At 41.0% G+C, this 16,606-nt stretch overlaps 2 protein-coding genes across 5 annotated transcripts in view; one reads left to right on the top strand and one right to left on the bottom strand.

The window, feature by feature from the left end:
• Positions 1-5,878: 5,878 nt before the first annotated feature.
• RWDD2A (RWD domain containing 2A) overlaps positions 5,879-16,606 on the bottom strand; it is a 15,367-nt gene continuing 4,639 nt past the window's right edge. The window contains exons 1-3 of one of the 4 annotated variants that reach the window (XM_042986741.1): positions 11,363-11,777; positions 10,128-10,467; positions 5,879-9,107 (exon numbers count right to left, since the gene is read on the bottom strand). In XM_042986741.1, the coding sequence (XP_042842675.1) occupies positions 8,430-9,107; positions 10,128-10,328 (879 nt within the window). In that variant the 5' untranslated portion in view covers positions 10,329-10,467; positions 11,363-11,777 and the 3' untranslated portion in view covers positions 5,879-8,429. Of the gene's footprint in view, positions 9,108-10,127; positions 10,468-11,362; positions 11,778-16,606 lie in introns of those variants that run through there. The other 3 variants (XM_042986742.1, XM_042986743.1, XM_042986744.1) reach the window with 3 other exon arrangements.
• The window catches only part of PGM3 (phosphoglucomutase 3), a 23,064-nt gene continuing 18,352 nt past the window's right edge, over positions 11,895-16,606 (top strand). Inside the window, exons 1-3 of the mRNA XM_007090149.2 lie at positions 11,895-12,001; positions 13,377-13,582; positions 14,995-15,179. Coding sequence (XP_007090211.2) covers positions 13,379-13,582; positions 14,995-15,179 — 389 coding nt within the window. The 5' untranslated portion in view covers positions 11,895-12,001; positions 13,377-13,378. The remainder of the gene's footprint in view (positions 12,002-13,376; positions 13,583-14,994; positions 15,180-16,606) is intronic.

The raw sequence follows: 16,606 nt of genomic DNA, 5'->3' as shown, positions 1-16,606 counted from the left end.
AAGGTGTTTAGTAAGAGGATTGGGAAAGCTGACCTACTATGTGGAGAAAATTAAAACTAGAATCCTACCTTACATCATTTAAAAAAGGGGAGCTTAGATGGCTTAAAGACCTAAATATAAATTGTAAAAATATAATGTCAATAAAAATTAATATAGCAAAGTATCTTTGGGACCTCAAGAACCCAAACAGGAGGTAAAAAATGGATGGAACGCATTATCTAAGGATGGGGAGGTTTGGGCTGACAAATGGCTCCTGCCATAAAACACTGTAAAGGGCGAAGAAATCCAGGAACTGTGGGATATGATGGTTGCTTCTACAGAGATGGGTTCATAAAGAAAGAGATCATTGAGGCTCAAAGGATTAAATTCTCAGCTCAAGGCAATGCTTAGGTTGTTGCCAAAAGAATCTTTTCTGTGTTACTAGCTTTAAGGCTGAAATAACTGAAAACAAGGTCATACTTAATCCTACTCGTTGCCAGCTTATACGAGGAGTTGCACTCACAGCTTCACCAGACCTTGTACTTAAGAGTATTGATCAGAAACAGTACGACCTTGATTTGGAATGGGGATCTATGGGTAGGGGGATTTGGAAGACATGTGATACCCTAAGCTACTGTGAACAAAAACCCAGGTTTGAATACTCTAAGTTCTGTGTCCCAGGAAACCCCTCAACCCCTAGGCAAACTGTAAGAATTGACTTGTCCTCCCTTGCTAATCAACGTGGGAGCTCTTCCTAACGAGGTTATTACTGCCTTGCTTGAAGATTTTGTGATCGCCTCAGTTTACCTTCTGCTCTTCCCACATTACTTCTCATGACCTGCACATTCTTAATATCAGATTCCAGAGAGGAGCTGTGTTGGATACAGTAGAAAGGGAAACCCAGGAGAAGAAGATTCCCACCAAAAGAATTCTTGACTTTGCTTATTTATATTGGCAAAACCCCAAGAGAAAATATGGGATTCTGAAAATGTACTGAGAAAGGAGAAGTGCGCTTTTGGATTGGATAGAATTGACTGATAGGGATGTACCTGCCACAGATTTTGGATTTGGTGTGCTGCCTTGAGCAGCTGAAAGTCATTCTACTTGGTTCAGTTAGTTGACTGAAATATGGACTTAATGATGAAATTAAATGAAACTGAGAATGCAAATATTTCCTGAAATAATATAAAGGAATTCAAAGATTTCAATGATAGGAATGTTGGAGTGGATTTGTCATGTGCAACCAGACCATCTTTATCCTAGTGATCTCCTGAGTCTCCCAAGAAGACCTTGTTACTGACTCCCCTTTCACTAAAACCTTGAGAAATACATTGGTGATGGGAATAGCAGTATCATGAAAAGCATTTTTTTTAAGTTGGGGTGTAATTAACATTATATTAGCTTCACATATACAGCATGATTAGATATTTACATACATTTGGAAATAATCACAATAAGTCTAACATCCATCACCAAATTTTGTTCTTGTGATGAGAACTTTTAAAATTTACTCTCAGCAACTTCCAAGTATGCAATAGAGTATTATTAAGTATAGTCACCATGCTGTACATAACATCCCCTTTTATGTAGACTCCGCATATAAGAGAGATCACACAGTATTTGTTTTTCTCTGACTTATTTCACTTAGCATAATGCTCACAAGGTCCATCCATGTTGTCACAAATGGCAAGCTTTTATTTTTTTTATGACTGGACTATGTATATACACACATATTACATTTTCTTTTTTATCCATTCACCTGCTATTGGACACTTAGCTTATTTCCATGTCTTGGCTATTGAAAACAATGTTGCAACAAACATGGTGTGCAGATATCTTTTCAAATCAGCATTTTCATTTTTTTTGGGTAAATACCCAAAACTGAAATTACTGGATCATATGATATTTATATTTTTAATTTTTTGAGGAATCTCCATACAGTTTTCCATAGTAGTTTTACCAATTTACCTTCCTATCAAGAGTCCCGAAGTGTTCCCTTTTCTCCACATTCTCATCAACACTTATTTCTTTTTGATCATGCCATTCTATCAGGCATGATGCAATATCTCACAGTGGTTTTCATTTGCGTTTCCTTGATGATTAATGATGAACATCTTTTCATGTGTCTGTTTGCCATCTGTATGTCTTTGTAAAAATGCCTATTCGGATCTTCTGCCTATGTTTTAGTTGGATTTTTTTCTATTGAGTTTTATGAGTTCTTTATATATTTTGGATATTAACCTCTTATCAAATATATGATTTGCAAATATTTCCTCCCATTCAGTAGGTTGCTTTTTCTTAAAAAAAATTTTTTTTAATGTTTACTTATTTCTGAGAGACAGAGAGTGGGGGAGGGGCATAGAGAGAGGGAGACAGAATTTGAAGCAGGCTGCAGGCTCTGGGCTGTCAGCACACAGCCCGAGATGGGGCTCAAACCCATGAACTGTGAGATCATGACCTGAGCCAAAGTCAGATGCTTAACCCATTGAGCCACCCAGGCACCCCAAGTTGCTTCTCATTTTGTTGGTTTCTTTCTTTGTGTAGAAGCTTTTCAGTTTTGATGTAGTCTCAGTTGCTTATTTTTACTTTTTTTGCCTTTGCTTCTGGTATCATATACAAAATTTCATCACTGAAACGGACATCAAGATGCTTACCGCCTATACTTTCTCTTACAAATTTTATGGTTTCAGGTTTTTCATTCACATCTTTAATCCATTTTGAGCTGGTTTTTGTGAATGGTATAAGATAGGCACTGAGTTTCATTCTTTTGCATGTAGCTTTCCAGTTTTTCCAACATTGATATTGAAAGACTGTTCTTTCCCTATTGTATATTCTTGGTACTTTTGTTGTAAATTAATTGACTATATATGCATGGGTTTACTTCTGGGCTATTGTGTTCCATTGATCTATGTGTCATTTTATGTCAGTGCCATGCTATTTTGATCATTATGGCTTTGTGATATAGTTTGAAATCAGGGAGTGTGATTCTTCCAGCTTTGTTCTCCTTTCTCAAGACTGCTTTGACTATTTAGATTCTTTTGTGGTTCTATGCAAATTTTAGGATTGTTTGCTCCATTTCTGTGAAAAATGCCATTGGAATTTTTTATAAGGATTGCATTGAGTCTGTAGGTTGCTTTGGGTGGTATGGACATTTTAACAATATTAATTCTTCCAGTCCATGAGCATGGGATATCTTTCCACTTATTTTTGTTGTCTTCAGTTTCTTTCATTAGCATCTTATAGTTTTCAGTGTAGAGTTCTTTCACTTTCTTGGTTAAATTTATTTCTAGGTTGTTTATTTGGTGTAAATGGAATTGTTAATTTTTCTTTCTGATGGTTTATTAGTGTATAAAAATGCAACAGATTTTTGTATATTGATTTTGTATCCTACAGCTTTACTGAATTCATTTATTAGTTCTAACATAATATTGGTAGTTAGGGTTTTCTCTATATAGTAACATGTCATCTAAAATAGAGACAGTTTTACTTCTTTCTTTCCAACATGGAAGCCTTTTATTTATTATTGACTGATTGATTGCCTAATTGCTCTGGCTAGGACTTCCAATACTATGTTGACTAAAAGTGGGGAGAATGGGCATTTTTGCCTTGTTCCTCATTTAGAGGAAGAGTTTTCAGCTTTTCGCCATTGAGTATAATATTAGCTGTGGGCTTGTCATATGTGGTTTTTATGTTGTGTGGTACATTACCTCTATACACACTTTTGTTGAGAGTTTTTATTATAAACGGATGTTGAATTTTGTCAAGTGCTGCATCTGCTGAGATGATCATATGATTTTTGTCCTTCATTTTGTTAATGTGGTATGTCACATTGACTGATTTGCTGATTTTGAACCATCCTTGCATCCCTTGAATAAATCCCACTTGTTCGTGGTGTATGATCCTTTTAATGTATTATTGGATTCAGCATTTTACTGAGGAATTTTAATGACTATTCTCTGTAAACTGGGAAGACTTGTGGGAAATTCTGTGGTTAAAAATGGGCTCCCTATTTTAATGGAGACATCAGAATCTTGGGGTTGATAGAGGCTGGACAGCAGCACTTTGCAGCAATTAACAACTAGAGACACAATGGAAACAGTATCATAATAGGAAGCTGGTTCACTGTAATCATCGTAGTTTGGCCTACCAAAATCTTTGGTGGTGGCTGGTAAATTATTGGGCCTCATAGCCTGAAATGATGTTGAAAAATCTAATTAGGACAGCACAGATGCTGACCAAGAAAAATGAGTGCCAGTGTATAATACAACTGATATAACCACACCAGTGTATAGCAGCTAAATATTAGCTGGACTTAGGACCAAATATATGGGCAACTCAATGTAGGCCCTACTTGGAATGTGTAACAGCAACAGTATGAAAAACTTGACTAGAGCCACCAATATAGAGTGGCAAGGCGTTCACGAAATTGTCATGTATAGATATGGATGAAAGATCCTAAGGTGATGAACTCTGTAATATCCAGAATCTTTCTTTGAGTTTCCATTTACTAGAATAACAATTCATTGCAGAAAGGAGACTACTAGGCCTTCTGGAAATCACCTGGCAACAGAACTCTGAACAAATACAAATTTCTAGGGTCTCAGAAATTATTGCGGTCTCTAAGTCCTAAGTGTACGCTTAGGACTAAGTGTATGTTAGGAACAAATCCACCCTCTAGTCATTTTCTTAATGAAGAGCTAGAATTGATTTCTTCATCATCTATCACCACATTGGATCCTTGATAACACACAAAAAAGGGTTATTCTGGCAGGAAGTACCCATTGATTTGCAGAGGTAAGTCCCACCATCAAAAGCTTTAAAAGAAGCTTTAAAAGCTTTAAAAGATGTGATTCTTATCACATCTTGACTATGATCTTTGGATCACCCTAACTTAATCAGATGGTGATTCCAACTGCAGCTGACAGACAAGTTCTCTTTCTTGGAGCAGATCAGTGAGTAGCTACTGATCAGGCCAATGCTTTTTTGTTTTTCCTATATTCTAGTAAGTAGAGGGCCCTTGAAGCAGTTTGTGCTACCAATAAACAACATTACTCTCTGACTCTGTGCCAGAATATAACTCTTGACCTTGATCATCTCACCATTATACAGGGCATCACATTGGTCTAACACCTTCATGATGGTATGTTCATAGGACCTGGAGCATGGGCATCATTGGATTTCCTGAATAGCTGCAAGACCTCATGAAAGCACAAGAGCCTGCCGCCTTAGCCAAGTTTGTGGAGGTCCAATGTCTGATGCATGTTAGGATGTTACTTCCATAATGATTAACTAATTGTGTGCCTTGCTCCACCTGTGACTAAGAGGTCCCTCTGTGTTTGTGGGGCTTCTTTGAATTTTCTGTCCACTGCTCAAACCCATTTATGAGTTGATCCAGATGCTTCTGGCTTTAACTGGGCTCAGAAAAAGGCTGCTTTAGCTGGTCCAGGCTGCAGTGAAAGTAGTTTTACCATGTAGACCTTATGAGGGAGACGCAATGGGCTCAGAGTTTTGAGGCAAGTCAGGATTCTGTATAAAATAAGGATTTTTTAGCAAACTGTGCCATCTTCTGAAAATACCTATTCTTTCAACTTACTACTGGGCTACATGAGATAAAAGCAAATGAAGGAAAATTGTCCTGAACAAGGATTCTGTGAAGACCTCAGATAGACTCCCTCAGGCCTTCACAAGTTCTCTGAATGGATGGTTGGCATTTAACAGTCATATATGCAAACTCAAATTCACAGGCAATGTACATCTGATTTAATATAGGGATGGTTTAGAGATACTGTATTATGCCCATCAACTCATCTGGCCCACTCCTCAATCCACTAGGCAAGTGTCCTCAGCCCTTAACCCAACACATAATAGACCAATAAGGAATGAGAAGCAGAGAACATACTTGAAGAAAGGCTGATTTAATCCAGTAAGTTTTAAAAAGACACTGCAATATTTAGAAAGACCATTCTTTTCAGATAACCGTTAAAAAAATATAATGTATATAGTATCAGGATTCTTAAATTACAAGCAATAAAGACTGATTATGTGACTTGCAAGGAAAAAAAAAGGCAGATGTTGAACAACTGAGCATTCGGTAGGCCAGAAATGAAGGTGGCACTATGGATTTAAGCAGCAAGGGCTCAAAACCATCTCTCTGGAAGGCTGCCAGAGGGTGACTTGAGTCCAGTCACTTCTCCCAAAACATACAGAGAAAGGGCAGTTCCTCGGAGTAAGTGTTGTATGTGTGCTGGGGAGTGGGGGCTGTATGTGGGAGGGGGGCTGTATGTGGGAGAGGTGCTGGGGGAGGAGGGTGGTCTGTGTTTCTATCACGTTGAGCAAAGAAAACTAGCAGTCTACTATACATACGAAACTGAGCTTTGAATTATCTTATATATATATATATACATATATTTTTATAAAACACACTTTTTCTGTAATTAATGTCTATTGTTAGTGTTCCTGATAGGAAAAAGTATTGCTACATGCTAATACTGAGCATGTAAAAATAGGTTCTGAAAAAATTATCACCAGAAATAGCTCCAGAAGCAGTAAAGAGTTCATAAAAGTTACTCCTTTTGTTTATTGAATTATATGAATAATCTATTTTTTGTTCCATACTGTAGTTCTTTAAGCTTCTTTATCTTTCCATCACTATTTCTAATGTAATCATAGAAAAAAACCATTGATGAGAGGTTTCGGCATAGATTAGGTGGAAGGCACCTAATGTGGGAAAAAAAGTTAATAGAGTCACATCCACTTAGGGCCTAAGAACTCCTAAATACTAATTATACTTTATTGACGGTCTTGGGGAGATTATATGGGATACATGTTGGTTTCAGTCCTGATAAAGATTGAGAAATGAGCCTTTGGGAATATAAGTCCTATTTTTTCCCTTTGTATATAGGTAAAGTGTGAGGCTCTTGCTTGGGTCCCACCCACATCCAAGGCTAGGTTTAAAACATGAATGGGCAAGCTGGATCATCTGGCAAAGACAGACAAGAGCCTTGGTTTGAAGGTCTGAGTTGTGCCCTGAAAAGAAACTCATTCTGAGCTAAGAGTGTAGGCAGGGCAGAGTGGGCCCAGTTTCAAGGCCTCAAGGTCAAGGGAGTCAGCTTAGTGCAGGGTCTGCTGTTCCATTATATCCTTGCCCCAGTTCAAGGACATGTGTCTGCATGCTAGACACAGAAAGTAAAACCAGAATGTACTATTCCATCAAAAATTTTGTAAGCTCCCTGGCACATGCAGCTATGTTTGGCATCTAAGAGAATGTATCACAAAACGGGAGTGAGGCATTCATTCCCCTCCACGTTACTAAATCTCGGCACCCCACCTTTAGCATCCTGAGGGGCCAGGACATCAGTGGGGTGCCTGAGACCAGCCGGAGAATGAAATGGTCCCTGAGAAAGGGCAGTAGTAGCTAAAGAGAGACCATGGAAGCCAAAGAAATTTGCAGAGTCTCAGCTCAGGACATCTCTTGACACAGGTGAGACTCCCAGAAATTCTTGGGGAGGGTAAATACTTTGCAGTGAAACAGCGTGGCAAGTGCTGCATAAATAGGGGTTACTGTCATTAAAAAAGTCACATTTTGACAAAGGCTGGTGAAGCTGGGAATTTTCAGATGAGATGGCAGTGACTTCTCGCCAAAATGCAGAGCTTGGATCTTTCCCCCAAGGTGACAGTACAGAGCCATCTGTAGGACTCCTCCCCAACACTCCTGCCCTACAAAGCAGTGTATACTGGCACACAGGCAAAGGGTGCCAGTACCCATTGGTTGTGGAACATTTTTCTGGCCAAGAAACCGTATCTTTTTTGTCGGGAAGAACTAAGAATGTTGGTATCCTTTTCCTTAGTATCATAAATCAGCTGGTGAAAACAGCCAAAGAATACATAGCATCATGTGTCATCTTCATTTCCCTTGAGACCTCACTTCTCTGATTCCTCTGCCATTACATTTAGGACCTAGTTCTGCTAAAAGAAAAAACTATAAATAGGCAGTTTAACTTAAAGTAAGAAATGTAGTAAACATGTGCCCTTTGTTCTCGCTTTGAACCTTAGAATTCACTCTTCCAATAAGAAAAGAAAATGTGGTATGTCATCGTGTGGTGGTATCATGAAAAACAAAAATGTTATTTATGGGTTCAGAGCTGTAACATGACTAGTGATACTAATTATGGGCTTTGGACTCCTCTTTAATCATCAGCTTCATTAGTTAAAGTGTTTTTATTAACTTGCAATTAAATAGTTTTCAGTTAACATAAGAACATAGAGATAACATCACATTTGCACTGTGAAAAGGTAAAAGGCCTTTGTGTTTCATTACCAGGTAAAAAGTCTGGAGCTAGGTGTCTCACAGATGATACTAAACAGCCACTGGCCCTTTTATTTTGGTCTTATTAACAGAAAATACTGACTTAAAGTGATGAAATTACACACATAGGCCACTTAATGGCTTCCTAGGTGTCTGAACTTTTACTTTCAATACCAAATAGTATCTGGAAAACATGCTCACTTTTGTGTTTTTTCAGAAATTCTAAGAATTGGCCCAGATTCATGTGATAGTCATTCCTTAATCCATAGTCACCATGGGCCTCAAGGAGTAATTCTTCAAAAGAATGGAAAAGGCGCAGATCCTCTCCATTTCCTTCCGTTTCCACACTTTCAGCATGCTTACAAGAAATGTGTTTCCAGTTGGGATACCTAATTGTGTGCCAGAATTCCTCACAGTGCTCCTTGAAGCCCTCCACACAGATTATACCCGGCTTTCCTGTCATGCAAAACCCAGTCACATCTAACCTTTTCCCAACATCCAAAATCTTTTTTCTTAGGTCCTGCTGATATATGTGGTGACTGTAGATCCACATCCGGAGGAATGTGTTCTTGACTGGCTTTGCTTGTGTAGACGGTTCATAAACGAGCTTTCTGTTCAGAAAATAGGAGGCACTGTTGTCCTGTAACCACTGGATTGCTGCACATACACAGAGCTCACCTGGATCAAAAGTCCCTATGTAAGAAGTGAGACCTTTGTTGAGAAGTAGTTGCTGTTGTCTGTCAAGCTCAGGAGACCGTCCAAACAGCTGCAATGCTACATAGGGGTAGCTGTGAGGCATGGTTACTTGCAAATCAATTTTCACCTTAAAATGAAAATCAAATAGATTTAAGTACCGTAAAATCACCTAAGCTGGTTTATCAGTGGCAACTGCATGATTTTGATAAATGTAATAGTTATTGCTACTGTTAAATGTCAGCTATGTGCCAGAGACTCTACCCAGTACTTTATATACACTATTCCTTCCATGTAAGCATCCATTCATTCCAGTATTTACTGAACACTCGCCATGTGTCAGGGACCCTATGCTAGGATAAAGAAGCAAAGGAGCTAGACACAACTTCTGCTCTTTGTGAAAAGTAGAGCCTAGTGAAAGAGACAGACATTAAACTAGTAAGTACACAGAACAAGTATTTAATTCCAATGGTAATGTGAAGCATGGAAAAGTGCAGGATCTGCTGAAATGTGTAACCAGGGAGACAGAATTCAGTCTGAGGAACCAGGAGATCTTGTGTGAGGAAATGAGAGCTGAAGGATGTACAGAAAATTGCCAGAAAAGGGGTTCTTAAAAGCCTAGTCCACTTGTTATCTATGCTATGCTAATGTTACTGGAGACAATGGATCAGAAGATGAAGGTAAACTCATTTTTAGTATTTAGATTTCCTATCTGGTATTTGCTTTCTGTGCTATGGTGTCACCAAATAAACATTCATCCACTCCTTACAAGCCAGATTTGCTAAAGGTAAGATTTAGATTTATCAAAATCATGATATGTATACAAGACAGTACATACTACGACAGTTGGGTTGGTAAAAAACTGGTCGAGTGAACAAAATAATGATGGTAGTATGAGACTGCAGATGTTTTTAATAAAAACACTAGATATATTTGTTAAAAAGTGTGCGCATTTATGTAAAATCCAAGATATTTATTGAAGACAATTTACAGTGCATCCCATATTTTACGTATTTCACTTTCAAACAAGTAAAGGAAATAAGAATCTGGAATATTCTCTATTTGTTTCCTGGACAGAAAGCTCTCCTTCCAAGTGTTTGCAATAAAAGCTGGGCACCCAGCAACAATAAAAGCAACGCAGGGTACCTACCTTGGGCTCCTCAATCTGGAGTGTAATCACAAATTCGATTTTGGGTGGCAGTGCCTCCCTTTTTCCTTCCAAATATCTCTTTATATTCGTCAGGACATTTACATCTTCGAGTTTTACTTCTCCTTGGTTAGGAAACATAGAGAACAGCATTTCCATCTCTAGCAGCTGAAGCTGCAGGCATTCTTTCATTGAAGCGGACATGCTGCCTCCAAATCCACCTGCCAGGAAAACCGGAAAAGCCCAGGGGCACTAGGTTTCTTAATTTCAGCAGCGTCCAAAGAAATTTCCGGAAGGTCCCTTTCCCTGGAAGCGGTTTTGCAGGAACGTTGTGCACCGACAGCTAGGGGCACAAACCGGGACACTCACACTCTTTCTTCGCTTTATCTCCCGACCCCCAAATCTAGTATGCACGACATCCCTCCAGAGACTTCGTTAAAATTCAGATTCCCAGTCCGTCACCCACCCACGCCCACCCCCGCTTCCGATCCAGATCCGGTAATCTGGACTTTCAACAAGTGTTCCAAATTATTCCGTTGCAGGTGGTTGGCAAACAACACCTGCAGATGCTCTGCGAGCCTGAATTCTGGTTAAGGCAAGGAGCCCAGTTTCCGAATCCCACCCAGGTCTCAGGCTCAGGCGGAGCTGGGCGCTGTGGCCAGGGAGGCCCGCAGTGCTGGCGGGGCTGTGGTCAACTCCCTTGGCTCCGAGGTCTTGGGGGCCCCGCGGCCCCCAAACGCTAGGTGCCGCCCCTCGGCCCCAGCGCCAAGAACCCCTCCCTAGCGGGCCTTTACCGCTCTTCGGGGAGCCACACCAGCCCCGGGCGGCCGAGATCGCTCCGGACGATTTGGACCCACCTGGCCTCTGCCCCGAGGGGCCTAGGCTTAGGGAGAGTCTTACAGGTACATACATAAGATGGTGTTTAGTGCGAGCTGGTGCGGGTAGATGGTGGCGGGGGTGGTGGGGGGAGCGACTCGAGAAGGCTCCCAGAGTCAAAGGCTGGGGAGATGAACCCCGAGAATCGAGGAGGGGATGCGGGAAAAGGGTTTATGGCCGACCACCTTGTCAGAGGCCCCCAATCGGGGTTGGTACCCCCATCTGGGACCACTAGGGACCCTGGCTTCCCAGGGACGCAGGAATGCCACCCCGAAACCCAAATTTGGAGGCGGGGACTGTCGCAGTACTCTGGTGGCCTACGACCCTCGGCCCCAACCCCCGGGCCACCGCGGGGGCCTCACCCTTCCCGGTCATTCAGTGGAAACAGACCCAAGCCCTCTCAGAACCGGGATCCGCAGTTCCGCAGGCGCGAGCTGCGCACTACCAGCGAGGAGGAGAGGCGGGTCCAGCGGCCCCTCCCCCGCCGTGATTGGCTGGGGGGCGTGGCGGTGGGACGGAAGTCACGCAGGGCCACGTCTGCGGGTTCCGAGAGCTTCAGTTAGGTTGGAGGCGCCGCGGCGGGGGAGCGGCTTGGTTAGGTGGAAGTGAGGGGGAGTCTCCAGGCAGAGGTGAGCGGGGGCCCTTAGGCTTGGCGGCGAGAAGGGGACTTCCCAGTCCGTAGGGGCTCGGCCTGCCGACGGTCTAGTGGGCCAGCTAGCGGGTTGACCCACGGACCGTGCGCCGGACACACCCGCCCAGGCGCCTCCAGAGCGCCCGGAGGGTCTCGTGCCCCTGGGCATTCTGGTCCAGAGGCCTGGGGGGCGGTGCGGCGTGGCGGGAGGGGGGGGGGGGGGGGGAGAGGGTGAAACTAGGGGTTGAGAGCCGGAAAAAGTGCGGCGACTTGGGGGCTGGGAGGAAAGCGGAACAAACCAGGGGTTGGTAATTGAATGAAGGGAAGGGGGATGCACTCAACTTTTTTAGAGTGGTCGCCGTTTGGACCTGTAAGTACTTTCAAAAAAAAGAGTTTAGAGTGGAAGAGAGCCAAAGCATAAGAGACTCTTAAAAGCTGAGAACAAACTGAGGGTTGATGGAGGGTGGGAAGGAGGGGAGGGTGGGTGGTGGGTATTGAGGAGGGCACCTTTTGGGATGAGCACTGGGTGTTGTATGGAAACCAATTTGACAATAAATTTCATATATTGAAAAAAAAAAAAAAAAAAAGCGTTCGCACCCTCGTTGAACGTAGTTTTAGGACCGAAAACGCATTGAAGGGTGGAAGCATTTGATCTTTTTTCTTTTTAAAAGACTTTCTGGATTTAACAGGACTGGTTTACGCCCTTATGAATAATCATGATATACTACCGAATGGTCAGTTTTTAACAAAATATATTCTTGCTTGTGCAAGAGATTTGATCACTTTGGACCAAACTAAATTAGCTTGCTGAATACCAGCTTGTTCCAGTTGGACAAAAGCAAAAATTTTCTACCATTTTCTTTAACTTTTGTTCATTGAAGCATCGAAGGACAGTAAAGCAAATGAGACAGGACTGCTGTTCATCTCTGGGCTAATTGGAAATGGGACTGACTGGGGAAGTGAATAGTATATACACCTGAGGTTGGAAACCCCAAGTTCCACTTAAAACTGTAGTATCCCAGAGAAGGAAGTGCTAGTGGGCTCAGGGCCACTGTTTAAAATTAAAGGGAGAAAGAAGATGTTGCTACTGTCAGGGCTTAATTTAGAAGGGTGTCCTGGTCCTCTGTTAATGAAAATAGAAAAATCTACTGCAAGGTTTATTAGGAGGTCTGGGCAGTTTTGGAGAGGAAGCTGTTGCCCTTTGCTTTTCCTTTGGGAGTATGTCTCTGGTGTGGGAGGAATAACAAAAGAACCACACAGATTTTCCAGATATTTTGGATACGTAGTTCCAGTCCATTTGACATTGTGACCTTAGGCCTCAGTCTGTCACCAGCTACCCTTGTGTATTTATGTTATTTAACTGAGGCCCAGACTTAAGTTTCTCCGTTTATGAAATGAGATAGTCTTTGAACTTGTAGAAGTCTACGAATCTATGTGTGGAATCTTCGTTTTAGTTGAGAGTGGACCATTTAAAATTTTCCCTGGGTCCAGGAATAGTCCTGGCGACAAAACGAGAGAGGAGTTGGAGGGACAGTCTGCTGCTATCTGCCCTCGAGTGGACGATACAATTTGGGGAGGATCTTCTAGGTAATACCTATCACCAGGACTTATTCTGCCATTCTTTCTCAAACCTTCTTTGTGGGCATTCAGAATGAGGCAGACCTCTTAGTTTATGGTGGCAGCTTTTAAAGCAAATGGTCCTTGTAACATTTCTCATGCCTGAAAAATATTCCTTAATTTTGTAGACATGGATTTAGATGCTATTACAGAATACTCCGCATTACATCCCAAGCCCAGTGGACTCATTCTTCAATATGGGACTGCTGGCTTTCGAACGAAAGCAGAACATCTCGATCATGTCATGTTTCGCATGGGATTATTAGCTGTCCTGAGGTCAAAACAGACAAAATCTACAATAGGGGTCATGGTAACAGCATCACATAATCCTGAGGTAATGCTTTTCGTGCTCCAATAAAGCAAATCTTTGTTTACAAGAACACATCTTAGTGTCTGAGCAGTTTGACCAAAAGTACAAATTAATTCTAGGAATGTTTGTGCTCCTTATGTGCCTTTGGGTTTGAAATGGCTTTTTCTTAATGAGTGGTCATTTAGCTCATGACTCCATAGAGGGCGTATAGAGAATTAAATGAGACTCATTTCTTGGACTGTGTTCATATTAGAGAAATAACAGAATGTTCTTCCAAGTTAGTTGTATTGAGACAGTATCAGTAACAAAAAGTGTTACTTCTGTTAATGTAGTAGAGAGTAGAGAGATTGGAGGCAAGATGGGGAAGGGCAAACATTTGAAAAGATTCATTCAGAATGTCTTGAACGTATTTAAGACTGGTTTTCTGTAGTTAGGGAATAGCTTCCTGTTCTGAATGAACAGCCAAACGGGTGGCTCCAGATACAAAAGTGAGCTTTGGGCAGGTTATTGATGAGGTCTAATGGTTGTAGGGTTACGACAATTACATTTTTTTCTCAAAGTATTCCTTTTGACATAGTCTAACTCTTCTGTATTGCCCAGAGCCCACTAATACATGGTTTGAATAATATGCTTCTGTTTGGTGGCAAGGGCCTGAGATTTTTGCCTTTGTAGATAAATTTGCACCAAGTTTAAGTAGGTCTGTGAAGGATTATAACCTCCTCTTCCCTCCACACAAGAGGACACTGCTTGTCCAACTTGTAAACGTGGATCACTAGAAATGCATGTCTGAATGTCTAAATCACCATAATTGATTGACTTACGGGCTGAAGCCTATATTTATTGCTACTTCCAGAAGTACTTCTTAATACTGAATTGTCTCCTTCAGTTGACAATCATTCTGAACTACAGTTTATTTCTTCCCAGAAATTTGAGCAGAACGGAATGGGGAGTCTGTTTTCAGCTTCTGTTACCCACCGGTTGACATATTGGCCAGGATGTTCTTAGAGTACAGAGTCATAGTGGGGAGGAGCTCTCACTGCCCTCATTCTGCTCCATTTGCACCATGGTCATGTAATTGATGGTGAATGCACAGATGACAGCCTTTTAAAAAAGCTAGTGTAGCATAGTGGCTGTGGGCTTAAAACTAATATGGACTTGGTATTTTAATAGCAGCACTGACACTTATTAGCTATATGAACATAAGCAGATTTCTTGATTTGAATCCATTTTCTCAAAGTAAGACTGGAATAATAATAGGATTATTATTATTATAAGTATTATAAAATACTTAGTCCAGTGCCTGGTATTCTGTACTGGTCACTGGTGAAGTCACTCAGCCATCAGTGTCTTTTTTAGGGGAAAACAGCTTGAGTTTACTTCCTCAACTCACCCTTGTGAATGCTCGTAGATGGCTTATTGTTTGTTTTTCTTTTAAGGAAGACAATGGGGTAAAATTGGTTGATCCTTTGGGTGAAATGTTGGCACCATCCTGGGAGGAACATGCTACCTGTTTGGCAAATGCTGAGGAACAAGATATGCCGAGAGTGTTGATGGACATCAGTGTGAAAGCAGCTGTGAATCTGCAACAAGATGCCTTCATAGTGATTGGTAGAGATACCAGGTGACCATCAGAGTTACTGGTGAAAGCAGCTTTGGGGACTCCACATAAGTGATTACATTAATGTTAGTGCCCATGATAAACTGAAAGAAGGAAGTAAAGTGGAACTGCCCTAAGAGGCTCCTCCACCTACCTGGCCTTTTTTTAGTAGGATGTAGGAGCTAAGTCTCCCTGTGCATCTTGGGTTTTGGAGTCTGAACCCCAACTCTGACACTATATAAATGAATAGGTTATTTAACCTTTTGGAGCTTCCATGTGCCCGTCTATAAAATGTTGATGATAAAGCCTAACACAGGATTTTTGTGAGAATTACATGACATAATGTATACAAAATACCTATTTCCTGACATGAGAGAAATACTTAACAAATGCCTCCCGCCCCTTTATTTCTGTAGGTTTATTTTCTCCTGTAGAGTAAGAACACGTTATAATATTTTTAGAGATTTACCTTATAATCTACATAATTGTTGGTTCATATATTTATATCGTTTTTGCATGCTGGAGTTCACTGGAAACATTAACAATTTATTTCTACATACAGTATCCCCCAATCCCCCATCTGCGAGGGATACATTCCAGGACCTCCAGTGGATGCCTGAAACCATGGATAGTACCAAATTCCATATATACCATATTTTTCCCTGTACATCCATAATTATGATAAAGATGAATTTATAAGTTAAACGCAGTAGGAGGTCAAAATGAATAATAAAGTAGAACAGTTACAGCAACATACTGTAATAAAAGTTATGTGGATGTAGTCTCTCTCAGTCTCAAAATATGTTAGTGTACTGTACTCTTTTCTTTCTTGTGATGCTATGTGATGATAAAATGCCCATGTGAGAGAGGATGTGAGGTGAATCATGTAGGCCCTGTGACATAGTGTTAGGCTACTGTTGACCTGATGATATGTTAGAAGGAGGGTCATCTGCTTCTGGACTGCAGTTGACCCCAGATAACTGAAACCATGGCAAGCGAAACCATGGACAAGAGGGGACTATTTGTCATAATTGGCAGCTTTTGCTGTCCTTTACAAAAACATATTTTTGTAAAATGTTAGATTAAAAGTGTACTTTGAAACAGAAGCATTCTCTTTTATATAAGATCTTGTTTTGCCAGAGATTCTTTCTAAAGGAAATTTCCAGTCAGTGTCCTCATGGCTTAGACTGGTGTTTTATCCTTAATGTGTTACCAGCGAGACTTCCAAATACCATTGATTGTGGATTTATAGGTATCAGAAATAGCCTAGTGATTTATGTTCTGAAACAAATAATTATCCCCCAGGAAAGCCTTCCCCCATGTAATTGCCTCTTACCAATTAACTAGTTTACATGATGTATAACATTATTTTTTACAAGGCAGTTATATAATTATTTTCAGATTGATAATTTGTTCCGACTTTTCCAAATGAAAAACAGGTTGCATATCCT

Source organism: Panthera tigris, chromosome B2, assembly GCF_018350195.1.
Source record: "Panthera tigris isolate Pti1 chromosome B2, P.tigris_Pti1_mat1.1, whole genome shotgun sequence".
In the NCBI taxonomy this organism is placed as follows: Eukaryota; Metazoa; Chordata; class Mammalia; order Carnivora; family Felidae; genus Panthera; species Panthera tigris.
Note: the sequence above shows the minus strand (reverse complement) of the source record. Positions and strands in the feature narration are given on the sequence as shown.